Source organism: Ornithodoros turicata, chromosome 4 (genome assembly GCF_037126465.1).
Source record: "Ornithodoros turicata isolate Travis chromosome 4, ASM3712646v1, whole genome shotgun sequence".
Taxonomy (NCBI): Eukaryota; Metazoa; Arthropoda; class Arachnida; order Ixodida; family Argasidae; genus Ornithodoros; species Ornithodoros turicata.
Genome location: NC_088204.1, coordinates 6,221,514 through 6,247,818, shown reverse-complemented (window position 1 = coordinate 6,247,818; position 26,305 = coordinate 6,221,514). Strand labels below are relative to the sequence as shown.

General features: G+C 47.3%; 2 protein-coding genes and 1 long non-coding RNA gene across 4 annotated transcripts in view; 1 reads left to right on the top strand and 2 right to left on the bottom strand.

The window, feature by feature from the left end:
• The window catches only part of LOC135390859 (putative ferric-chelate reductase 1 homolog), a 38,852-nt gene extending 26,852 nt beyond the window's left edge, over positions 1-12,000 (bottom strand). The window contains exon 1 of one of the 2 annotated variants that reach the window (XM_064620802.1): positions 11,725-12,000. The gene's annotated coding sequence lies outside the window, so the exon portion shown is untranslated. Of the gene's footprint in view, positions 1-4,034; positions 4,138-11,724 lie in introns of those variants that run through there. The other variant, XM_064620804.1, reaches the window with a different exon arrangement.
• LOC135390865 (uncharacterized) lies at positions 1,666-10,288 on the top strand. Its single transcript, XR_010421829.1, has 3 exons — positions 1,666-1,698; positions 2,560-2,686; positions 9,985-10,288. It is a non-coding gene; the product is annotated as an uncharacterized LOC135390865 (long non-coding RNA).
• Positions 12,001-12,362: 362 nt separating the features above from the next.
• LOC135390858 (retinal-specific phospholipid-transporting ATPase ABCA4-like) lies at positions 12,363-25,297 on the bottom strand. Its single transcript, XM_064620801.1, has 18 exons — positions 24,971-25,297; positions 24,082-24,871; positions 23,812-24,000; positions 23,567-23,751; positions 23,204-23,329; positions 21,018-21,135; positions 20,794-20,948; positions 18,694-19,390; positions 18,161-18,602; positions 17,252-17,685; positions 16,596-16,721; positions 16,273-16,530; positions 15,158-15,372; positions 14,106-14,423; positions 13,388-13,572; positions 13,133-13,306; positions 12,697-12,919; positions 12,363-12,639 (listed from the first exon to the last, which is right to left on the bottom strand). The coding sequence occupies exons 1-18, from the start codon at positions 25,217-25,219 to the stop codon at positions 12,418-12,420; spliced, it is 5,106 nt and encodes a 1,701-aa protein (XP_064476871.1). The 5' UTR covers positions 25,220-25,297; the 3' UTR covers positions 12,363-12,417.
• Positions 25,298-26,305: the final 1,008 nt, after the last annotated feature.

Here is a 26,305-nt window from a genome sequence, read left to right as displayed (position 1 = left end):
ATAGGATAATCTCTCATTCTGCTAACTCGCCTTATCCCGAAATCCCCTAATGAAAGAGCTAATTAATAATTTTAGGTAATTAGTCATCTTACAGTCGCACATTTTCTTCGAGACGATGTCCGCCTGGCCGTCGACCTCAACTACAAAAACAACATCTATGCTGCTCTCATAGCTTTTTTTTATAAAAAAATTCTGTAAAGGCTAGAAAAAAAAAACACCCTGTATAAACAGAAAAAGACGTCCTGTACTCCTCTTTCAGCCTACGCAATCAAGCTCACGTGAACGTTAATATATTTCACAACAGGCACAGACACATTACACATTCGGATTTGTTTAGCAACGAGTGACATTTTGTGGAAGATGAGTAATGCAGCAGAAATCGACATACCAGCAGAAGCCCATTCCTCCCAACTTAATATGCGTCTCCACCAATACAACGCCCTTAGCAGGACAAGTTTCGCAATTTGTGATGTCGGTACAGACAGTATAAATCTGACTGTTTCATATTCGTTATTTATTTATTATTATTATTTTATTTTTGATAACACTCAAACTCAAACTTACATTCGTTCGTCTTCCGTTAGGCTAGCTGTTCCGCCATGAAAATGGCATTCTTCGATAAAGTACATCTACCTGCGGAATAAGTCTACAGCTCTGCACAGTTGCCGCTGAAGTCGGTCCAGGAGGCATACTAACCCCCGTGCCCCATTCCTTCCTGCTGTCCTCTCTCCATCTGTCCACGCCTGTACGCCGCTCATAGCCTCAGTTGCTTCGCGGCGCCAACACCGAATTAAAAAAAAAAAGTCTACAGCGCCGCTTGGGACAAGAAGATAAGTAAAATACCAATAGGGAGTTTCGGGAAATCGTAAGCGGCCTCCGATTCAAACTCCGCATCGCGGTCAGCCAATCAGATATCAGCAACTTGATGTCAGCCACTCCAAAGGAATCATGCGATTGGCTGGTTATCGCGAAACTTCTACGTTTTCCTATAAAACTCCCTCAGTATATTTGAAATACGGTATCGAGTACGTTTGAATTGGTGCCAGGCTGCGTTATGCCTTCCTTGCTCAATACGACTTGGATTTATATTATACTGCTGGGTTTAGGCGGTTCTATTTCTTGCCCCGAGGCCGATGGAGGCAGGCGAACTTGTGACGGTCGCTCCGGTTCAGCGACTCCGTCGGCCCACTTCCGCAAGTATCACCATTTTTCTAGGTAACCTCGCCGGCAGCAAAGCTCCACTCCTTCTTGTATCGATGCGCTCTTCTTATAGAAACTTGCCCCTCATATTTTCGTGTCTCTATACCTGGGGTATCCAGAGAATATATTCTTTACAAAATTTATGGAAGCGTTCATCTCCAGGAATCCTTTTCTTTTTTTTTTTTTTCTTCTTTTCGAAGAAACTGCAAAGTTGCTTGCAGAAAGAAAGACGGAAACTAAAGTGCAGGAACGCGAAAGGCTATTGGTGAACGCACTATTGAATATTACTGTTCAGAATATTTTATTAACATAATTATCTAATTACACACGTAACTGCACAGATTACACTATGCTTTGAATTACTAGAACGTAATTCTTATTACTGTACTTTTATAATGTATATCTCGTAACGTCATCATCACCTACGTATGTTACACGAGACACTTACGCGTCAAGATTAGAAGAAAAAGACGTTACTTCTCGTTGTTCAAAAGAAAGGTAACACAAAAGGCTGTTAGCTACAATTTTGCGGGTAGTTGCGACACCTAAATGTTATACATATATCTCTATTCTAGTATACCGGTACCAGTACGAAAACAAGTAATGTTCAAACGAACACTTCCGTAGACCTGAAACACATACTTCTGATATCTGAACGCTTCTGATACTTGAAACACGGTTGATGATAACGATGGTTCGACTTTATAGCACAAGCAACTACGTTTATAGTGCAACAAACAGTGGTGAAGAGTAACTCTAACGTCGAAGCTATAAAAAAAAGTGATAAATATAAAAAGATATCTGCGGAGTTAAAAACTACATAGACATTGCAAAAACCATAAAACTATCATAAATCCTGCGTGGATCCTGAGTGCATGCTTCTCAACTTACGTGAATAGAGGGAACCCGCCCGTATAGTCTTAGAGGAACCTTTTTTACTGTTAGACGCAGCTGCGTAGAAGTGGTTCAGGCAGGCGAGCTATATAGATGTCGTAGAAGTAGCGCATCATCGATTCTGATTTATTGTTATTAGGGAGTTTTAGTACACCGTACGCAAAGGCGATAGCGTACGTAACAGATAGCGTTGGCGGTTCTGCGGACTGCGCGAAGCTCTCTTTCTGTTATGGTGGTAGCCAACGTCGTGCTGAAGACCGTTTTCCGAAGACTTTCCAAACGAATGCCGACAAAGTTTCACCTGAAGTCAGCCAAGGACGCATACTTACCCCCTGTCCCCCTCTCCTTCATGCTGTCCTCTCTCCATCTGTCCACATCAGTACGCCGCTCATTGTTCAAGTTGCTTCGCGGCGTTAACACGGAATTAAAAAAAAAACAGATTGAGCAAACGCGTGATGACGATAGGTGCTGTCTCTACTACCCTCTACGACGAGCGTCAATGGCGACGTTCAGCTGCCTCGATGCCAGTCCCAACGCCAACGATGAGCAGCTGGGCACGGTCAAGTACAGTACTGGACAAAGGCAAGCCTTGGTACGCACTCAAGTTTCACTCGACAGTGTCATCTCCGCGGAACATCGTTTGAGAACCGCGGCTCTAAATAATGAATACTCTCAATATTATTAAACTGTTCCGCTCCAGTGTTCTATTTAGGGAACTTCACGATGTAGGTAAACACGGTTGCAAACTACGGAGGATTTCGTAAAGGAGCGTGCGTCAAATATGCACTTCGCGAGACAGCTTCGCTCACACTTTCTAACCGGGTTCCCGCAGACGTTGCAATACGTAAGTATATGGGCGCGTAATGCTTTGGGAGGCGTTCGCTCTGCATTTGCATGTAGGTGTAGCCTCGAATGGGCGACTTGCAGATGTGGGTAGACTGCCCACAGTCTGGCTGCTCGGCGAGCTTTGAAAGAAAAAAAAGTTTAGTCGACATTTCTCGCCCTAGTCGTTGCATGTGCCAAATCAAAAGAGAAAGCGAACGATGAAAGTACAACCGCAATGTTTCCGACCTAACTACGTTTTGTGCTGCCGCCAAGTCTCTGCCTGCAGGCATTTGTGGGAAACTGCGATATACTTTGATGATAGGAAAGAAGGAGCAAAAATGTGTCGATACAACGAAGTCGATGTCGAAGAGTAACGGGTATTATATTTGTTACGTTCCCTTCTACGTCCCAATAAGCTATGACAGTGTATAATTTTAGAAGTGTACGATCAAAAGAAAGTAAAGTAAAGAAATTAAAGTAAAGTAAGAAAGTAAAGTAATTGCAAGGAATTTTTTTTACGGCTTCGCAAACGCGGAGTCCAAGCGTTTTGTCCGCGGTTGACTAGACCCCGGAGATCGGAAGCCCTCTACGAAAACGGTGCCAGTGCTGTCACGTGAAAGTTCAACAACATGACGTCAGATACTTCAGAGGAATAATGCGATTGGCTTATCCTGATTTTTGATACGTTATCACGAACACCTTTCCGACCTACTATAAATTTCGCACTAAATCGCCCGACATACCATTGCGGGGAATGTTGCGTAGGGCCAAACTTCATTCCTCTTACTGAGTACAGATGCCGAGGGAATCAAGTTTCCTCCAACGCGATTTCTTTACGTATACACTGTTCCTGAACACTGCCTTCATAATCTGAATCCAAATTCCAGAGCCAATATTTCACGCAGCACGGAATATTGTACGCCATACAGTATTTTTTTTTAGCTTTTCTCCGGCGGCCCGCGTTTTTTATGATCATCCCACACGTTCCGTAATGCTCCTACGCAGCTTTTCTCTATACTCTAATAAAAAAAAATAAAACCGTCGCGGAAGATGGTGTATCAACGAGCTCTTTCAAGTGCGAAGAGAAAAGAGTGCTCAAGAGGCCGCGGTGTTACCTGGCCTCAGTCAACTCCACTTCAAAGCACGCCGTGTATATTGCAGTGTGTATGGCAAAGCTTTCGGCAGCCTGTGCTCGAGGGAAAGTCGCTTCCTGGTCTTCTCTTGAATCACCGGAACCGGTTCTTTTTCACCTGACACTCCACTCCACTCGCCACTTGTGTGCCGGTGGCAATGGGTGCAGCCGACCCCTTGCGCAGAGTACGCGCCGTTGTCATTTCTTCTCTTCCTGCAACGCCTAGCTACTGATATCATGCGAACAAAAACACGCGAACCCGCACAACTACTAAACGCTGCCATGATTGGAGTGTGTCGTCTGCTATGTTATTTTTTTGTTTTGTGGTTCGCCACTTTTATTTTCTTCCTTCGCCTACGTGGAAAAAAACGCGTGAACGGAGTGTCTGACGGAAATGTCTAGGCTTCCGATACCTTCTATGTAAAGGTATAAACGCGAAGACGCATAAATATGACGTAGCTATAGGCTGACTCACTTTAAGTATGAATTTACTCCCAAATTTCATGATGCTGTGTATACCGCATGTAAATAGTATACCGCCTCGCCTACTTTCCCCCGAGACGAAATGCTGCACGCCCAAACGTTCCGTCTTTCTTATCTGATTAATCTGATCGGGACTCGCTGGACGTCGCTTGAGCAATCGTCTGCTGGCGTCTCACCTCACACCCTTCGGGTAAGTCGGGTACACATACGGGAACATATTTGCGAAAGACTACGATATTCTCTAATCGTGTGTTTTGACACTCGTCATTTACAGAGAGATTACACCTTGGAGAACATAAAATTATTCGCGTTTCTCGTTTTTCGGCGAGGCTTCGAAAGTATATACTATATAGTACTCGAAAATTTTGGCCTCACTATAGCCCGCCCAGGAGCTGTAACTTGTTCAAGAAGTGGGAAGACACGATAATAGCGCACATAAAGCGCAGCAAACTGTCCTGTCCTCTTTACTTCGTCCGTGTCCTATGTGCGCTGTTATCATGTCTCCCTATAGCGTATGAACTGACTACCCCTCTACCGTACTGTACTAAGTGTCGAAGAAGGGCTTGTCGGGTTCCTCCAGAGTGACTTGAAAGCATCTGACGCGTACTGGGGAAGAACGAAACTGCACCATTATGTCTCCCCAGCAGGTTGCGCTTGTCGAAAGCACGGCTCTCTGGACACTGGGAAGAGTTGCTGCGGCACCGACTATATTTTCCAGTTTCCACATAGTTTCGACTATAGTTTCCACGATTTCTACGTGAAGCTAAAATACTGCTGTTGCTGCTGTATAGAGCGGCCACATTTTCCATAGTTTCCACATAGTTTCGAGTATTTCGACTATAGTTTCCACAATTTTCCCGTGAAGCTCAAATACCGCTGTTGCTGCTGTATACAGCGGCTACATTATCCATAGTTTCCATAGAGTTTCGACTATAGTTTCCACAATTTCCGCGTGAAGCTAAAATACTGCCGTTGCTGCTGTATAACAGCGGCTATACATTATCCACAGTTTCCATAGAGTTTCGAGTATTTCGACTATAGTTTCCACAATTTTCCCGTGAAGCTAAAACACTGCCGTTGCTGCTGTATACAGCGGCTATATTTTCCAAAGTTTCCATATAGTTCCGACTGTTCGATATAGTTTCTATAGTTACTTCTCCATAGAGTTTCAGCTATAGTGTCTACAATTTCTGCGTGAAACTAAAAACGTGACAGGAAACTGCCTCCTTCCTGACATCGCGCGAGGGACACAGCCACGCGGAACGTTCGTGACATAGAAAGGGTTATGCAAACTGCAATCACCGATGGGTGAGTGGCCGCTGATTTCCGAAAAACGACTGAAATACAATGGCTCGTTTCGGTTTCTCCTACGATTGTCCCGGACGAAGATTTCACAACGTTCACACGTCACAGTCTTTGTGTCCGGTCGTTTAACCCCGTGTATAAGCGTGGCCGACCGCCAAACGTCACAAAAGGCTGCGAAATTTAGGAAATGAGGATAAAAGTGCTGCAAATGTCGATGTGGCGAAATCCCAGACGACTTGATGGACCACGGTAGTCCAACCTAATAAGTAGGCAACGTTGTTCGTCGGTAGTAGCCAAGGTCGTGTTGAAGACCTTGGAGGTGGTGCGTTCGAATTCTACCACCAATTGTGCTGTCCGAGGTTCTCCCTGGGTTTTCCGACAGACCTCCCAGACGAATGTCGGCATAGTTCCCCCTGAAGGTGGCCCAAAAATCAGCGTTTTCGGTGTTTATTTTTGGGCAGATTCGGCTTATGTTTTTCGGTGTTTATTGATTTTCACGAAATCGGCGTTTTTCGATGGTTTACCCTGCGGTTATCGGCGAGTAGAAGTCCTAGCGCGCGACCACGCGTCGCTCATTAAACATGACGTTGTTCGCTGCTGTGGCGTTTTACGGCTAAAGAAAAGGTAAACGGACATTTTTCACAACCGTCGTATCTCTGTATGGTTTTCTGATCTGCATCAACAACTTGCTGGGCGTGTGCAGCAATTTATCTCTGTCATCGTTCTTGGAATGTCCCTCTGTATTCGGAGGTTTTCGGTTAAAACCGAATGAGGGAAAATTTACCCGGCGTATGTTTTTCGGTGTTTTTCGATTAAAACCGAAAAGGCGGAACCCTACCCAAAAAGCAGCAGCAGCAGCAAGCGAATTGGAGTAACGGACTTAGGCAACATATTCTTTGAGAATGAAAAGATGCGAAAAAAAAAGTTTTGTCTACTTCCGTTTGTGTTTTCTCTGAATCTCCCAGGGAGACGAACCGAAAGGTTTTTCGTTCCGGTTTTCGTTTCAGTTCCGGTTCAGCTTCAGAGTACAAAAAAATAACGGTTCGAGCCGGCTCAGTTTCACGTTATTGCAGCGAAAATAATTCCCTTTATTCTTTTCAAGAGAGAGAAGTTAGAAGGTCCTACCATGTGCCTGTCTTACGCTCTGGCACATTGTTTTAATGTGATGTTTCTGGAGTTTACCCAAACACCGATGGATGCCATGTATTCTGCACTTGAGGTCTTCGGTAGAGATGCGAAGCCCCGGAAAAAAAAACCCGGAAATTTTGGGGAAAAAAACTTCTTTTTTCGGTTTTTTCTTCGTCTCCGGAAAAATTGCCCAAAATTCAAAAATGCGAAATTCAAAAATGCAAATTTTTGTGCCTTCGATGCGTTCCAACCCGCCAACAGTGCCTTAGGTGCCTCTAATCCGCCAACAACCACCAACTTAGAGCTCCGTCTGGCTGCTTCAAGCGATCGCCATCGCGTTCACATAATGTCGGAGTTCTGGTCGGTACGGACGTGTTGTTCCAATTACCTATCGCTGAGTAGAGAGCAGTCTCATGGGATGCTCTGCTCTGCACTTATGCCTAGAGGGTGAACACTACTAAAGTTTCTAGCTCATTGTATGCTGTGGCTTGGCCGGCAATGCTTCGACTCAGCAGTTACCGCGTTTGTTTTCATTTTTTTCAAATTTTTCGGACGAAAACCCCCCGCAAAAAGAACTTTTTTTTTTTTTCGGCGATTCAAAATTTCCGAAAATTTTGCATCTCTAGTCTTGCGTTAAGCACCCTTGAGGGCCAAACAGTTCGATTTTGTATTTGAACCGAGAACCGAAAACATATTTTCGGTTCCCCTCTGGAGCATAAAATTCTGTTTCCATTCTCGTTCCGTTCCAATTCGCAAAAAAAAATAGTGAGTTTTAGCGACTCTTTTTCCCTCAAACAGTTCGCGAACGCTTTCGCGGATGACCAACGATAAGGGGAAGTGACACAGAACGTAACCATATCTGACTGGTTCGTGGCGAGCACGTTCGTGAACCGTTTGAGTGTGAACGATTCACTATAGAGTTTTAGTAATCGTATATACGCAAAGGCGATAGCGTACGTAACAGATAGCGTTGGTGGTTCTGCGCACTGCGCGACGCTCTCTCTCTCTTATGGGCGTGCGCGTTCCATCAGCGCTATCGATTACATACGCAAAAATGATAGCGTACGACGTACTAAAACCCCCCACTGAAACTCATCAAACGTTTTCGGTTCGCTCCGGAACCCTGCATATCTCCTCGTACTCAAGGAATATGTTGCCTACAAGTATAGGTAACTTTATCTACTAATTGGTTTTCCTTATCATTTGCTGTCATGAAAAGAAACTGCCAATGCTACCATGCACCTAGCAGGCGTAACTGTTTTTGCAGAAATTACACCAGCAAAAAAAAAAAAAAAAAAAGAAAAACGAGGAAATCAAAGGGAGCTTAATTTAGGGGACATAATAAGAATGTACGTAAATTAAATTGTAGAAACGAAAGTAGTGGGAAGTTCATTAATACTAATTAAAAAAAAAGAAGCAGGAGGTTAACATGACAAATTAACGAAGCTGCGAGGTTGACGCACATACACAGAAGGAAGGCAGTCGTCGGAAAGCGGGACAGCGGCGGGGTTCGAGCACACACCTGTTGATTGTCGGTCAAGTGCGGTTGCATCGTCCTAGCGTGCATGCGCGTGTTTCAGAAGGACGTGTAAGAGACGGAAGGACATGTAAAGAGAGTGAGTACGTGTCCTGTCCGTCCTAAAGAGATCCCTTGGCAAGTCGTCGGGAGGTCTTGCTAGCGTAGCGTAATCGGTAGTACACTCGAGGCACCGACTGGAATCCTGCCTTGTTTCAAAACCCGCCCAATAACACCTTCTGAAATTCTACAAATGTTACCACTATAGGCTTTGTAACAGACGACTGTATTTCGCATGTAAAGTCGGCGGTTTCTTTTTTTCATTTTTTTCCTTTCAAATTCTGTTTCGTCTGAAGCAGAAGTCGCGAGTCGATATATGTATAGACAGATACAGCTTCTCAGACACATTCACTATAGATATCCAAACATCATGGGTTCCATGCACATACTGAGTAGAACAATCTCTCAGCACGTCCAGTAAACATCTCAGCATAATAAAGGCGACCCTGCTCAATAACTGGAACAGTGTCCGTAATTTTGATATAACAAGTAAAATATATGTAAAGTCAGTGCTTGCTTTACTGTTCAGTTCCCAGTCGTCGTTCGTTGCATTGGTATGTGTGCTCTGATTCTTCACTTGTGATGCGAGCATAGAAGGGAGTTTTCTTTGCTGTACGTAACCGAAAGTCATTTTTTTACGCGATTCGCGAAAGCGAAACTACACACCGTCACCAACGCTCTAAAAGAATAAACAACCAGACGAAAAAAAACAAACAAAAGACTCGGTGACACGTTTCTTTTTTTTTTCTTTTCTTCGAAACTACGCTAAACCTGACCTTTAGCCCATCTGCTTCGTAATTGCTGCTTGTGGGGAGCGAAATATTGAAACTAACTTACATGTTTACTCCCCTGTAATGATCGTTATCATAAAGTTTTTGTTATGATATAGCTGATTCCGTGCACCATTCAAATGTGTCTTTTTTTCCCCCTTCCATTCGCCTTTATTTCTTGGAGGTCATTTAGCCATGTAGTCCTAGAGGCAGTGCCACTGCACAGTATGGACGACGACACTGTGGACGGTTATCATCCGCTCGATACATTGATTATACTCTTCTGATACATTGTTCAATGTCCGTAACAGAAAATTACACAACGGAACAACTCGTATACCATGCCACGACATCGCCGAAATCCAAGAATGGCTTCGAAGACGGAGCCTTGTGGGATTAATGCACGTTCGCCACTGAGATATCGGCCTAGTTACAATAATGGATTTTTATCTAAAACAAGCAATGCGCAACGCAATTACAATTACACTCCCTGTCTTCTCGATGTAGCCATAAAGATCGTGCAGCTTTCGGCCGCCAAATCGTGGAAAGGTTGCACGATTCTGACAATGGCTCACAACACCCTGTGCGTCCTCCATATTCGTATCATACTAACAAGTGGCACAACATACGCTGAATGCAAGGGCGTTCTGAGTCACGGATTTCTTTCGCAGGCATGGATTATATTTCCCACACTGAAAGCTCGTGCTTCCTCCACTCAAGGTTTCCGACAACGGATTTCCCGCTGCAGCTGCGCACGTCTGTTCCTGGTATGCGAAGAAGACATCGTCGCGGATATGAAATCGTCTTCCAGAGACCTCTTTTATCCAGACAACATTTTTTTTTTATCTTTTAGGCGTTCTGTGAAATTAGGGCCATCTCGAGCACGCTCGTCGGCGAAAGAGTATCGAAGTAGAAAGTAGGTTCATTAAGTATGACGAGCTGCTGTTTTTGAAAATGAAATGCGAATAACGTGGACGGTGTGGGTGACATGTCGTGTATTTGTGAACAAGCACAACAAGAAAAAAAAAGAAGAGGAAAAGAACACAAGCAAGAAAGCAAAACAAAAAGAAACTAACTTCACTAGTATAAAGTATACTACAAAACATTGAAAACTGGAGAAAGACCACGAGAGTGCAATAGTAACTTTTGAAATTCGAAGCAGACGTAAGCAGAGCTCGCCCCCCCCCCCCCCCCCCATTAGCTATAGTTGTATATATCACGGTAAATATCTTACAAATATGACAGAATATCTTCCATTGCGCCAATGTTAGTTGGTCTGGTCGAAAAAAAAATAATATCGCACCAATGTAATTAACTACACCGAAGCGTTCTAGGCTTAGTGATTGGTGCTGTTATCAGTGTCTGTTGCCAGGAGCTGAAGTTGTGTTCTCCAGCACGTGCGGAGACTTATCGGTCTAGACTAAACGTGATATGAAAAACGAAAAGAAACAAAGAAATATGTAATCACGATAAAACGTCTGCAAGTGTGGCTCTTGTGAAATAAAGCAGTTTTGAGTTCCTCAAGGAGGCAGAATTTTCAAGGGACATGCAAAGTGATAAACACATTAGCAGTCTAAAAGCAGTTCATGTTCGTGACGGACCATATGTTGTCTCTACAAGTTTTCAATACGGTATTAGATACCTCAATCGTAGTTCTGATGGTAATGGAAATAACACAATCAAACAACACCAAACATTTATGTGAAACAAAGGACAGGATCCTGCGGTTCCGTCCCCGGTAAACTGCTACCTACTGCCAAAGTTTCATAATAGTTATGAAATTCCATTTCGCATATTATCAATGTGGTACAGAACCGTGCTTGTTGGTGTAACATTCTAAGCGACAAAAGGGGTCTCTGCGTATTTAAAAAGGCATAGGACAAGACAGACGACAACGACACACAAAGTTCAGTGCTGTGTGGTTGTGGTGGTCGTGCCTTGGGGTCCCGTGTCTTTTTAAGTATGCACAGACTGCTTTTATAGCTTTTAGAATCACATATTACGTTCTCGTCATAACTCCCACAGGGTACCTGGGTACTTCACTCAGTTCCCAGTCCACACCGTGAATGTGAGGAAGTACCTGCAATCGCGAAAAACTACCTCGACTACCTTGGTCGCATTCTACCGAAAACATGATGAGAATTACTGCTAAATTTATCCCAGAAATGAAACGTCTTGTACTGTCACGCGGACAACTCGAGCGCTTTCCGGCAACACTCAATTCACGTTAGAGAGCTCGAACATCTGCCGCTCGTTTAAACTAAACGGAACTATAAACATCTCGGACTGATAAGCTGTCCGCAGGTGTCACAACCCCCCCCCCCCCCCTTCCCTGAATTCCCACATTTTTCCCTGAACACGACACAAAAGACGACCACACAACAACACGTAAAATAAGTATACAAACTCACCGGGACAGAAATATCCGGCAGACAAAAGCGACCGATGTGTCGAGTTAACAAACTTGTTCACGTAAAGTTCCCAGATCATGTATCCAAACTCAACCCTTCACGAGCATCGGATGGTAGAACAAACTGAGCCCGCAGAGTGTCATGCTTTTTTGCTACGGCCCCTCCACGCACACTATCACCAAAGACCACGCTGTCAATTTCAAAACAGCTCAGCCAGGTAGGCATGCACAGTCGGCAAGGTGAGCGGGAAAGGGGGACATTCAAGAATGCGCCCATTTTTCACGCATGCGCAAATGAAAACCGAAATCAAACCGCTCCCCAGTTGCTCGGCATCGCCTATACGAACCTGCGAAGGATGCCTTACGAGCACGGGGTTACGTGGCGCCATCTGTGAAAAAGGGCCGATATTTCTCGCGCGCGTCTGCTTTGAATTTGCCCACAGTTTTTGGGCCCGCAAGTGGATGTGTGTTGAAGGACAGTGACAAATGAGGATGGGGAAGGTAAGAGGATATAGGATCGAGTTTGGATTCAGCTACTACGATGCCACCAAGCAACTTTGCCGACATCTACAGTCTCTTTCAGCCAATCGCCACACCAGATTTCGAACACAGGGGCTTTTCGTGGCTACCAGGCGCAGACGGGACGGCAACAGATATTGATATTTATCCGGACATTTATTACGAGGTCATCGATTTAAAGTCCGGCTATGACGTTCCGGGCACCAGTAGTAGACTGCACACTGGTGGGTCCAGCTACGACGGCTTCTTTTCGCGTGAAGCTCTGGTAGATCTGTTCCAAGGAAGTGTCCGTGATGTAGAAATCCTGAAGCTTAAAGCTCTTCTTGATCCTCGCCATGCGGTAGAACATTTCGCTCCATTCCATCTGCGTGTCCGTCATGCGGAACTCCAGCAGACCCTACACATAATCGCATTTAGTCCAGGAAGGGGGAACAACATGAACAAGTATTCTTACGTCATAGCTGTGAACTAATTCTGCCTTCACGAAGTATCCCTTAACTGCTTGGACTACGTCCTGCTGATAGTAGAGGTCCTGTATTCTGTCTGGATACGTCTTCACTGTGATAGTGTAGCCGTTCCCGAATTTCTCTTTCAAGTGGGGCAGAGAGCCGAGACACTGAAGCTTTCCACTTCCCAATATGGCGATGCGGTTGCACAAGAACTCCACGTCACTCATGCTGGAGGAATCCAAAAGGAATCAATCAATTATAGCTTGCGCATTATGAGCCGGTCACCTACAGACGTCTATTGGCTATTCAGAGTTGCAGACGCTTCAATGGCAACAATACTTTTTTTTTTCTTCTCAATTCCAGGCTTCCATTATGCCCTCAAAAGGCGCGATTTGTAAGACGCGAACACATCGCTATTAGATATCATTCAGCCCTGCACACCTGTGTGATGATAGAACGATAGACATCTTGGATTCCTTCTGCAATGCGCTGATATAGTTGACGATACGTTTCCGCACTGCTGTGTCGATGCCTACATACGGCTCGTCCAGAAGCAAAATCTTCGGCAAGCCCACCAGAGAAAGACATAGCGATAGTTTACGCCGGCTGCCGGCGCTGAAAAAAAAAAAGGAGAATATATGATAAGAACCACCTACTATCCTTCATGGAAGATCGGCCCCTATTAGCAGTCCTAACCTGTATGTCCCAACGAGGTAATCAGCGATGTCGAGGAGATCAAAGCTGTCCAACAAGGTGCCCACGAAGTCGTTCCCGGCTATATAAACACCGCGTAGGCGACAGAACAGCGTGATTGTCTCAGTGCCCGTCAGCATATCCAGGAGTCCGTCTTTTTGCGGACAGTAGCCTAAGTAGCTTTGAAACTGAAAAAAAAATAAACAATAATAATAATAAACGAAAGGAATATTGTTGCGGAAGCGACATGGATATACACAAATTGGGAATTCGGGATTTGGGGATTTCGTGGCAACTTTCTTTGCCAGATCAAGCCTATTCTCGACAGTTTCGTGTCACGTGTTCGTGCGGAAATTTGCTGAATAGCACATTTTTCGCCCCGCCTCGAAGCAGCCGGGCAGCGGGTTGCCAAACTATATCCGGTGTCGTCACATCCGCATCGCGAGGGCGGCGAGTTGGTCCGCAAGTTCACGTGGGTTAGCAGACGACGGCACCCGAGGACCTGCGACCGCGATGTCCAAGCGTCTAAAACCGCTAGATTCCTGGCGGTCACGTTGGGGGGGGGGGGGGTGGCAACGGTCACGTGATCCAGCGCGGGCGCAGACCTAGCAATTTGCGAGCACTAGGCTATCTAGGCCAGTCTACGGTAAATACAGAACATTGCTTATCGATTGGACCCTGCATACAGTTGTAACACAAGACAGTTTTCTGTTCGACCTACTTGAGCCGTGTCCTCTTGCACAGAGTAGTTCTCTATGAAGGCATCGCCGTCATGTGGTAGGATGTCACCTGTGAGGATTCGAAAGGTGGTTGTCTTGCCCGCGCCATTCACCCCTAGTAGGCCAAAGCATTCTCCCTTTCGTAGCACGAAGCTCAAGTCTCGAAGCACAATGTTGGGTTTCATGTAACCGTAAGACCTTAGCAGACGGCAAACGACCATAACCGTCGGACTGGCAGCTGCCTTGGTGTCGCATGCGCCAAGACGCAAGGCATCGACGAGCTTAGTCTCCTCAGTCACGTCGCTGTCCTGCTTTGCATCCTACAGAGGGATATCTCTCATAGATCAGTGTTTTGAAACAGCGACGTTGATAAGACAAGCGTTAAGTTGCGAGCTACGATACAGACTCTAGGCTCCTTGGCAGGGCAGAAGATTCGCGGCAATGGAGTACGATTTGCTACGCAAACAACCGTAGGTACTCCGTTAGACCATAGAAATTACGAGAGGCGAGGAGCTAGAAGGACAGCCGGAGAAATGTGGAAAAAGCAGACGATTTGTACATAAGCGATGTCCTGTCCCAAAATCCAGGAGAGCGCTACGGCTTTTGAAAGCATGGACGCCACTCCACCTCTGATATCCATCCACGTTTTCCTCTGTGGGGTTCCATTCCAAGTAGCACCACATATTGGAACAATATTGACTAGGATATGGTCCAATACTCTTCAATATGGTCTAGTATTGGACGAGTACTGGCGATGCTGCAAATCCAATGTTGTCAATGTGAGTGCTGCGACGTACAGCCAACTGAAAGACGTGCTTCACACATGTGTGAAGTGTCTTGTCTGCTGTAATCGAGTGTACTTTGGCTACTTCCTATTACTGCACCATATAAACCTATACCAGAACATGTGGGAAAGGCGTACAGGGATTGTAGGAGATGGTGCAAGCGCTAGGGGTTACCGTACCTATGATAACATCTCGGTTGTCGAGATGGTTGTGAGGTATTATGAGACCACATGGAACATGCAGGGAGGTGAACAACGCTGCGTACGTACCTGCATAGGTGATTCGTATACTGTCGCTCGTGAACTCGCGCCCGGTTTAGTAGCGGTCGCTCTGCGAAAGTTCCTCATCCATTGAGACTCGATGAAGACGAGCACGACGAAGAGGATCACTCCCTCCGTGGCTAACGTGCATATTTCGTAGAAGGCGGAGTAAGGGTGCGGACTCATGGGCTTGATTATGGCGTCCATGCGTGTCTCTGGGGCCGCTGTAAAGCGGTTCGAACATTTTGTTCATTGGAAGGTTTTCATACAGTGCTCCCGATCTACTAAAGCTCGCTATTGGCTCCCAGTTCTACACGGCTCTACATGATTACCGTAATTTTACGTGTATAAGCCGCACCGCAGATATGCCGCAGGACCCGTTTTTAGGAACGTTTTGAAAATTTTCGGGAAGATAAGCCACGGGCAATACGACGCGACTGATTTGTGCGACAAAGGAGACCATAGAGAATGCCATAGACACTGTGGTCCATACTGCGAGGTCGGCATGATGTACAGCTTGGGACAAAAGTTTACGGAACAGCGGGATGTGACATTTCTCCACTTGAGCGGCACCCTAGCAGCATACGGGAGCAGACGCACATACTAAAAGATAGAGAGAACAGCTGGTCACCTGTTTCTTACTCAAGCTATTCCTGGCAGATATGACGGGGCAGCTCCGAAGAAGAAATACGCCAACGCCGTGTTCCATAAACTTTTGTCCCAAGCTGTACAACAAAGGAGGTCTACTCGTGTTCTACGAAGATCGGATTGGGCCCTTGTTGCGTGTTTTTTTATGGATCGGTGGGTCAGTGATCTTCTAGAAGACATGGATCACTGCTTCAGGGAAGGCGCCAGGAAGATCAGTCTACTTGAATGTGGACGCGCCCCTGTTACCCATTGTTCGTGCATTGGAAGGGCGGTGCTGTTCCAAAGACACAGTCGGTCCTTTCCTTATAACCGGCGTATGGGGAAAATACCAGGGAAAAATAGACCGGACCAGATAAGCCGCAGAGCGCCCGTGAGAGAAAGAAAATCGCGCATAAGCAGCGGCTAATACGCGTGAAAATACGGTATGTCCGGTTCTCCTCACTGTTATCGCGCAAATAAATTGCGCCCGGACTCACCATCACAACAGCGCTTGAGCGAAAGTTCGGTGTCAATGGCTGAAGCGAGACACGCTTGCTCCAGGTCGGGCCCTCCTGTGTAGCAGATATTGTTTTCACTCATCAGTTCCAGGGTCTTCAACATGCCACGTGTGTACGAGTAGGACGGCAATAAGCGAAGCAGTTGCAGCATTACTTCGATGAGCATCATTAGCGTTCGACTGCCGATCGCAGACGCCACGTCGGCAGCAAACGCCGCGCACATAGAGCCAAGGCCAGCTGAGGGTAGAGCACCGTTCGTTACAATCCGCACGTCACTTAAATGCAATAATGGCAGCGCTTACCGAATATGAAGGTGCATATGGTGACAGTGGAGAAAGCGAAGCTCGGGTTATCGAATAAGTAGGACATAAGGTATGTTGCAGGAAGAGCCGCGACACCGTGCAGTAAGTTCAGCGTACAAATTGCAACTGCAATCAGAGTATAGATCATGAACATTCAAGAACGGTTCCTCACGGTTCAAAAAGAACCGAACTCAAGTTCTAAGCCTGAATATATTGCTCCCGTATATAAGCCACGACCTACTAGATTCAACCATGTCATAATCGGCAACTCCTATGAAGAGCCCGTCCGCACATTCCGCTAGGGGCGCTGCTCATCGGCCCGCGAGGTGGACCTCATGATTGGACAATGCAAATTTCAATTCTGAACGCGCAGAAGCGGACGTGCGACTACCGTAGCAGATGTAGACTGTTGATGATGATCAGCTGCATTTCAGATCAGAAGCATTTCTCTTGGGACATGCACCGCTTGTACAAAAATACTAATGTACGCTAAAGTACAAAGTACTGTAGACATTGAGGAAGCAATAACCGGGATAATAACGAAGATGAGTAGCGCCACCGTTAGCCTCAGAATGCGGCGCTGGGAAGGGGTCCATATGACATGGTCGCTATAATCTAGGAGGTCGTGATATAAACAAACATGTCAATAGGCTTACTTATGCCGCTAGCGGATATCCTCTGCATAGTGATGTACAGAGGCGGCAGCAAGAACACAGTGGCACCCAGGAAAAAGATGAAGTCCCAGGCGAAGTTGACGCCCCAATACATAGCAGCCGTGACACCAGCCATGAACTGCAAGTGCTTCATTTGCAGGACGCGCTCCATGACTGGGTAGACGACGAAGCTACTGCACATCAAGCTGGAGATCATGGGAAAGAAAATAGACTGGAGAACCTTCGGAACGACATCTGCGTAAGTGCGGTGGAACTGTCTCTCGTCCTCGTCTTCAGGCTTCGGCGCGAAAGCGACCACTTCTAAGTTGAAGTTGACTGATGGATCGTCCGTCAAGTTCCTGAGTAGGGCGGTGTTGAAGACGTGCACGACTAGAATGGCTGCATGTGGATTCTGGCCGTTGTACCACAGTGTCGCCCTGCGATGACAACCAGCAAGTGTTTAGCACTTTCATCCTGAGGGACACGCAGGAACATCAAAGGGAGAAGCTACGAGCAAGGCATTGACATGCATGGCTGTTGCATTGCTGAGTACGGCGTGAATAAGTTATGGCACAAGGTGTACAAAGGTGTTGAGTGTTCATGCATGGCCCATAGATTGCTCCTGAGGAGCGATTGGACATGGTTAAAGCACGTGATAGAGGCATGTCTGTCAGACGTCCGCCTACTGATCGAAGTTGGTTAGCATTCGCGCCTGCAAGGCTGACCAGTATTAATTGTCGCTAAGTCGCTCAGCGAGACACATCGCCCTATGGCTTAAGTAACTGGACAGCCCTTCAGACTGATGAGACCCAATTACAGCGGGCAACAATTGTTGACGTCATACTAGCGGAAAAGAGTTCGTATACTAGGAGGCGCTGCTGCGAAAACATTAGCCAGAAGACCTGCACATACTCGTTCTCGTGAAGTTCATAGACGACTTGCAAATCAAAGAGGTACGATCGTAGCCAGTTCCAAGAATACTCCAGCAAGAACATGGACACATTCCTCATGCGTCTATTCTGCACCAGTCTAGCACCTTCTCGGAGCTTGGGCTTCAAGAAGTCGTTCACGAATTCAGTTTCACCTTCTTGAAAGACATAAGCCCTCGCAGTGGCGAAGATACCAGCGAAGGTATAACCCAGTCGGTTGTCTGATGTAGCGACCTCGTAACCGCCGCGAGCGGAAATGAATTCCAGTTGAAGGAGCAAGTAGAAGAGAACTGGTGGCAACAACCAGCTGAACAGGGGCACCTTCCACTGACGACTAGCGTATGAAGCACGTTTTAAGAGCAAGGCGAACAGGCGGTAGAAAGTGCTCGGTGGGCTGGTCGCAGTCTTTGTTTGCACTAGAGAGCCTGCAGGTGCACAACAATTTTAGTCATTAGTCATACCATTGAGAACAAGTAACGTAACATAGGGGACATGCTTTTTCTTTTTTTCACTTACGCTTATCGTTCACATCCATATCGTCGCCACCCTCAGCGAGCTTTATTTGCCGCGTCATATGATCAGCTTCTCCGACCCTGACCAAGACATCCCCCAGAGTCATGACATTGAGACCTACAGACTCTATCCCCAACTCCTCTTTCCTCTGCTCCAAGTCTTGAAACATGACGACTATCCTCCTTGTCGCGATTATCTGTCCCAGGATGAACACGACTTCATTCGCCGAATCACTCTGTAAGCGAACTTTGGGCGCGTATTTCGAAAGAAGCCCTTGGATCTTGGTGACATTACAGTTGGGTAACTTGTTGATCTGCATGTGGTACCCCGTTCCATAACGCTGTTTGAGGAAAGCAGAAGTACCGCAGCATCTTATGCGACCGTTCACCATGATAGCGATTCGGTCACCCAGAATATCAGCTTCGTCCAGGTACTGGGTAGTGAGGAAGATGGCGCAGTTCCGCCGGTTCTTCAGCAAGAGTTCCCACATGTCCCGGCGGGCATCTGGGTCTAAGTAGGCCGTCGGTTCGTCCAACACTATAACCTTAGGTGCACCCATTATAGCCAGGGCCATGCAGAGCCTTCGTTGAAAGCCCAGAGAGAGGTAAGTGGCAACTTCGGATCGCACCTCGAGAAGTCCAGTATCACGCAGGAGGTTGGTAATTTCAGTCCTCACCGAAGCCCACGACCCACCTTTCATCTGTGGGTAGTGGTAAACCCAGCATACAATGTTAGTTCTCCAGATAACCATCGCTTACTCTCTAGAAACCATAAAATACAGCCCCCTCTGCACATCTAGTTACCTGCCGATTACAAAGCCTTCTCATGACTTCTTTCGCAACATCACAGGCTTACTATAGTCAGCCTACGGTCGGTATGCATGTTACTGTACAGTGGCAATTTGTTAAAAGATGGTGTCCGAAAAAAAAAAGAAGAAAAAAGTAGTTGAACTGAAGGTGCGATCCGAATAGTGGGTGCCTGAAATGCACGTTACCGAAATATTCCGTTTTGAAACAGTCAGAAACATTAGCGAATGAATTTGCAGCCGGCTGCGCGCTAACGGCTGAATTCATGCAACAGTATACGCGGGACGACGCCACTGGAATCGGCTATAAATGCAGGCTGTCTGTCACAAAATGTGGTCTTCTGACTGGCAATCTTTTTATTTTTATTTGTTTTATTTTTATTTTTTTTTTTTCTGGTGCTACGCAAAAGGGAACCAAATCCCTGTAATCTGTTGCTGAACAGTCGCTAGAAACATCTGCGTCCACGCTTTCGGTGGTATTGGATTGCGACCAGCCAGGGGGCGTAATCGCTTCATCGTCGTTACAAGCTAACGAGTGGCGGGAAATTCAAAAAGGTGGGCACGTGATACATTGCGCGTGACGTGTACCACGGGCTTCACGTATCGCGTGAAGAGCGCGGTGCACGTGTTTTATTACGTGCCCACCTTTTTAAATTTCCCGCCCACCTTTTTGAATTTCCCGCCACTCGTTAGCTTGTAACGACCGTAACGACGATGAAGCGATTACGCCCCCTGGTGACGCAGTCACCTGAGCGATTGGGAATCTCGACGGCAATGCCAGTTACGTCACCGGAAGAGGCGAAGCACAAACGGTCATTTTAAACGGAAGCTCGCAGTTGGTTTCGAATCCGATGCACGAACAAATTTTGCGAAATGTTTTTGAGGTTTTCTTCTTGGAAGGCACCTCTAAATGAATATCAAATTAATTTCATCATTCCGGATTCCTCGCAGACACCATGTTTAAGTACCGCCGAGACAATTCGTGGCTTTACAACGCGGAACTATATGATCACTACCAGCCAAAGCATGCTTTATCACGACACATATTGGTAGAGCCCTGGACCGGTAAGATGTGGGTTCGGGTCCTACAGCCGGATAACCTTTTCAGTGACTTCCATCTTTCAACATATTGTATGCTCCGTTTCTGACTGAGCCTCTTACTAAAAGCTTACTGCCTATCGACACTATAATTTCCCCATATAATGTATGAAGAAGAATTCATCCCGAATTCTTCATACTTTGCCGGGAACGAGTATACTCCAGAATGCTCGCAAGTTCACACACTTTAAGTTACTCACGATTCCAAAGAAGAGCATGTGTTCTTCCACAGTCATGCCGCTGAAAAGAATGTTAAACTGGTTGCAGTAGCCCATACCAGCCCTCGCGTTGTTCGTGCTCTGCTGCACGTCATAGCCCGACACAATTGCCTGACCGAAACTTGGCGGGATGAATCCTATCGAGAAGACACCATTTCTCATGGCCATCATTTAGAGACTATATATATGCACACTCTTATGCGTACCCGTAATCATATTCATTATCGTTGTTTTCCCGGCCCCGTTATGGCCAAGGAGGACAGTTATATGCTTCTCGAAGATGCGGAGGTTCACACCAGAGGCAGCCATGACGCCGTTGTAATCCTAGAACAGATCAAGGATGATCTGTTACCGTCCGGCCCGTCGCGTTTCGTGCGGGTGAACTTACTGGCAGAAACATTTTACATTATACTGCCCTCGCCATTCAAGGTAGAAACTCTAATTTACTTCTCAGTCTTTACTCCTGCTGTGTTCCTTGGAGCCTCAGAGCACTTACCTGGGACACTCGTCGTACGTATATTTCGAAGTGTTAGTAAGCTTGCTTTCCTTCAATTAACGTGTAGAGGAGGTGGTGTCCCTCTACATGAGTCCTGACCGGCGATGATGGAATGTCCCAGCGGGCAGATGGTCGTGGCCTCACGCTAGGACGGTGCCGGTAGAACTGCCGTGCCAGCGCCGTAGCGCGTGGCAGCAGAGGCACGTCTTCGTCATCACACACGGGCCGCCACATCACTCCCCCCCTCAGACGCGGAGCGGTGTAGAGCTAGCGGTTGGGGTCCGCGTCGATACATGAAGAGGAGGAAGACGGGCGACAGGTGGAACAGGGACGGCTGGTCTTGCATCTTGTGCTGAGTGGGCAGAAGTGGCGGGATGAACGGTGTGGACAAGAGCTGGCCGGGAGGGTTCCAGGGGCGGGCCGAAGTGGAGAGCAGAGTAGGCAGGTAGGCAGAACGTAATGGAGGATGGAGCGACAGAACCGCGACCGGTTCGTGAGCGGTGAGCTCGTACTGTCGCCAAGGAGAGTGCCGGGGAGGACCATCGCGAAGCACGGGGAGACCGGGAGTAGCACTCGGTGGCCTCCGTGCGGGTCCCCGGTGGAACGTTGGTCCCGGTGCCTCTTGAGCGCCACTGGATGGGCTGCCAGCAGTCTCTATCGAAGCCTGGTGGGAAGGCAAGGCGGGCAGAGCTCTTGGGACTGGCATGACGATGAGGATGGGGCCATGCAGCCGCAGCGGCGTACCGCGACCGGTATGGGAGCGTGATGCTCGTGAAGGTGCCGCTGGTGAAAGCCCGAGGAGTGCCATCGCGAAGCATGTGGCGACGTGACGCAGAGTGAGAGACCATGGCGATGTGAGCTGAGTAGATGAGCGAGCATGGTGTTGCGCGACCGGGCGTTGCGATGAGTGGAGCCCCGGTGAATTGACGTCGTCGCCTAGCGGTTCCTCGGTAGAAGATGCACCGTACCTTCGGAGATGGCTTCAGAGGTGGGCGTGCAGAAATTTGGGATGGTGCTTGGCCGAATTATGCCGAACATGGTGTTCGTTGTTCGGGTCACCAAATGTAGAGGAGGTGGTGTCCCTCTACATGAGTCCTGACCGGCGATGATGGAATGTCCCAGCGGGCAGATGGTCGTGGCCTCACGCTAGGACGGTGCCGGTAGAACTGCCGTGCCAGCGCCGTAGCGCGTGGCAGCAGAGGCAAGTCTTCGTCATCACACACGGGCCGCCACAAACGCATCGGCACTCTCGTATGCGTTACTAACACCCCCACTAACTCGTATAGGTACGAAGAGGTTATCTGATACCGCTAACTCGACGCTTTCAGAAACATCAAGGTCACGTCTAATGTTTTTCACGCATTTTCTTGAAACTAGCTTATCAAGGCGCATGCCAAATACACCTCTACCCGAGAAACATCATTATGACTTTGGTAGCCAGACTGAAACCGAAACAGATCGGAAGGGGAGGGCTGGGTTCCACGAATGGGCACCTGTTCGCCGTCTCCTATTGACAGAAGAGTAAGACCGAAGGTCGCGCCCCTCTCAGGGACCATCGTAATTCCCTCAAGACCGTGGCCTTCGGCCGCGACCTTGTTCAGCTCTACCTTCCAGCGTAGTTCGACTCTACCAGGCGCTGTCGAACACTATGACGTCATATGTTTACAAACAGGGAGAGGTCTATTGCCTGCAAAACAATCTAAGGACGCGTCTTGAAATGGTCACATGTTAATTTCGCCGACCGAACAGTAACACGAGACCATTGGAGGGCCAACGTAAGCTACGAACCTGGAACTTCGTTTGTTCAGAGACATTCAGAACTGGTCGTGGGACCAGCTTCAAGGTATCCCCCATGCGCTTGCAGAAAACGTTTAGAAGACAACGGACAGGACTTACTTTTGTCGCTTGAATTAACTCGATAAAAGCAGTCAGGTCCGTAGGTTCCTGTTCAAAGTTCATGGTTTCAGCGGGGGGCCTTTCAGGGCCTTTCGTGTACGACATCTTTGGCACCCAGTAACTCTTCTGGAAGGGATATATGTCGACAATAGAAAGTAAACATACCGAGCAAAGACCATTCAGAAGCAATTCAGAAGCATTCAAACCAAAGACCATTCTTGCTACTATTATCCGTTACAGAAACAGACTTCACGGTGCAAACCATAAGAGCTGCTCCCGTTGAAGTGAGCTGTCACTTCTGCATATTTGCCTTCATGCTCCACTCCGTGCTCCCTCCTTGAGAATTTCTACTGGTAAACTTACCGTTAGTGGGAAAGTAATGGGCCTTGCTACGCCAGGGCCAACACCGAGGATGTTGTCAAGGTACCAGATTAAGAACATAATGATAGCGTTCGAGAGGAGTCCGACGTAGAGTATCTCCGCAAGGGTCACATTATCTGGCGTAACATCTTCTTCGAAGAAATTGCCCCAGTTTGCACCAGAGGGCACTGTTTGCAAAGGGCCAAGGTTACCAAGATGAGGCTTCTACTATAACTTTTCGAGCTCACCGTATTTTTCAAAGCGTTCCAATACTCTGAAGCACCAGTGGAGATTCATGCCGGGGAAAATAGATGTCCACATCTTTTCACTACGGCTTATGTAATAGTAGCCACGTCCGCTAGGGTTCTCCAGGAGCATAAATGGCATGACGCAACTGAAGGTCCAGTATAGCATAGACCCCGCAACGGCAGATGCAGCTGCAATATCGTTACAAACATGGGATGGCGTCCTCGCAACGTGAGCCACTGAGGTCTTGCTTACAAAATATTTCAACTTACGACTGTAGAAGAAGACAGACAGGAGCATAGCATGTAGGAGGCATGATGAGCAGAAAGACAGCAACACGTAGAACAGAAGTAACGGATCACTGTACTGGATTAACCTTCTTCCTTCGGCGTTCTTTTTCACGGTTAAGAACAGCATCATCAATGTCACGATGATCAGCAAGACGTAGAAGGCGCTCAAAAAATGACTGATCCAGTAGATCCGGTCACTTAGTCCGATGAGCCTCAACATTTCCTTCATACCAGTGCCACGCTCGTCTGTTAGTTTCGACACGAATAGCGCGAAGGGAATAAGCATGCCGACGCAAAAGCGGGTCAAGACAAGTCCATAGTTCTTCGTGTCCTGCTCTTCGATGTAGGCCGGGTAAGGGAAGCGGCGCATTTGAAACTGCTGTCGGAATGATATGTTCCTTCGTTCAGCAACCATAAGCAGGTGATACCACTCGATACGGGACATGATTGGTAGGATCGTGTTTGTTTCACCGTACTTGGCTTCGTTGTTCGGACCAGGAGGTTGAGTTCCCAGCCTTTGGCCGTAGCGCACGTTATAGTCGAGCGGCAGCTTCGTAGGATAGATATGGATGTTTAGCGCCACAGGGTCCGGGCCGCTGTGGCCGTCAAATAAGACGCCGATTAAAGTGGATGGTGTCGAGTTCATATGGTTCTTGATTATGGCTTCAAAATAAGGCTTGGTCTTCATGCCGATTACGCTTCGGATGCCAAGGTCTGTTGCGGCGAACAATACGAGCCGTGCGAAGTACTTTGTGTCGGGGAAGAAGATCACCTAGAAGAAAAGGTCCGTATGAGCATGTCTCCTGGACTCAGATCTTTCTCTTCTCGAAGTGAATATATGTCAAGTACTCTTAGGCTGTGCGATACATACTGTGTCTATGTTGCTTATATTCTTCTGAGTCATCCAGTATTTTGACGTGGGGGCGGGAGGGTACAGGGTGTCCGGGTGTCGGATGAATGGTTCCTGCATGACCGCGTCCCTCTGAATGCCGCTCATGAGGGCGACCATGAGAGCGATCTCCAGAACAGTGGTGAAGTAATGACACCGAATCCTGTTGATGAAGATGTTCTTCCACAGGATGACATAGAGTTGCCGAAGCTGCACCAAACACTCAACCATCTTTTACGCGGTCAAAAAGGATCGGGTGCGAAGGGTCACAATGGTTCATCCAAACTAGTAGGGTCGATGTTCGCTCGCAGGCGCTCTTCTTCTTCGTCTTCTTCGTCTTTCTCCGCAGGCGCTCTGATATGGCTCGAGGTACGAGGGCACGCGCAGGTTTCTTCTTTTGGAGAACGTGCAGTAACTGTCAATCGGAAAATACCAGGATGCTTGGAGCACTCAGTTTGGCTCACAAATTCGTTCGCGCATAATTAATAAGAAAGAATGGCTTCCAATATGACAGACAATAAAGTTCCGCGACGCTTCGGAATTATATTCTCTACAAAATTGGTACCCAAACAAAACCACGCTGAGGCAGTTGCGGTAGGCGCCGTGGGTGCTGCGTATTTTATACTGGCAACCGTGGAATTTGCCGTGTTTACTTGTGACTGGACCCTCGTTAGAAAGAGCATCTTCACAAAGGGACCAGGGGGCACCACCATCCATCCATCCATACTTATTTACGGCATATTTACGGTACTTATGTTCGCGAAACGTGCAAATGATTTTGCGTTTGGTGACTTTGAATGTTACTACTCTGGCGTCCGGTGGCGCATGGTCGGGCGGCGTGGTGTGACGCAACCGCTACTGCTACGACACGCTACATTACGTTTCTTGTGCTTCGTTTTATACTACGTCGTGAACCTGCGCAACTGAACAACATTCTTTCCCTTGAGGACACGCATCAACATAGCGATGTCCGTGCATAGATGGAAGCATCTTCTACTCTGGTGCGAAGCGTGCCCACCGCTGCCAGAGCACGCTGGTCCACGCCATACGTTCTCTCGCGTCCTAGTGAAAAAGTGCGAGGTGCGTGCGGCAGTCTCGTCGACGTCACGCGGTAGTATAAACAGGCCTTAAAGTGTTCACATCACGATCTACTACAATTGCTACTACTACAACGGCCGAATAGTGCGACTTCTAGCAGACACTATCGCAACTAAGTTTTGACCTGGCGCTCCCACAGGAGATATTGGGCGCGCTACGTAACGGCTCCGGAGCGAAGGGAGCGCGCTCCTTTTTACTAAACGGTGTCACACCTTTTCC

Coding starts and splice junctions, on each gene's coding strand:
- LOC135390858 (XM_064620801.1), bottom strand. CDS start 25,219: ATGGTTGAGTGTTTGGTGCAGCTTCGGCAACTCTATGTCATCCTGTGG. Junction 24,001..24,081: donor GTCTGTCTTCTTCTACAGTC/GTAAGTTGAAAT, acceptor ACGATATTGCAG/CTGCATCTGCCGTTGCGGGG. Junction 13,573..14,105: donor TGCAAGAGGACACGGCTCAA/GTAGGTCGAACA, acceptor TTTTTTTTTCAG/TTTCAAAGCTACTTAGGCTA.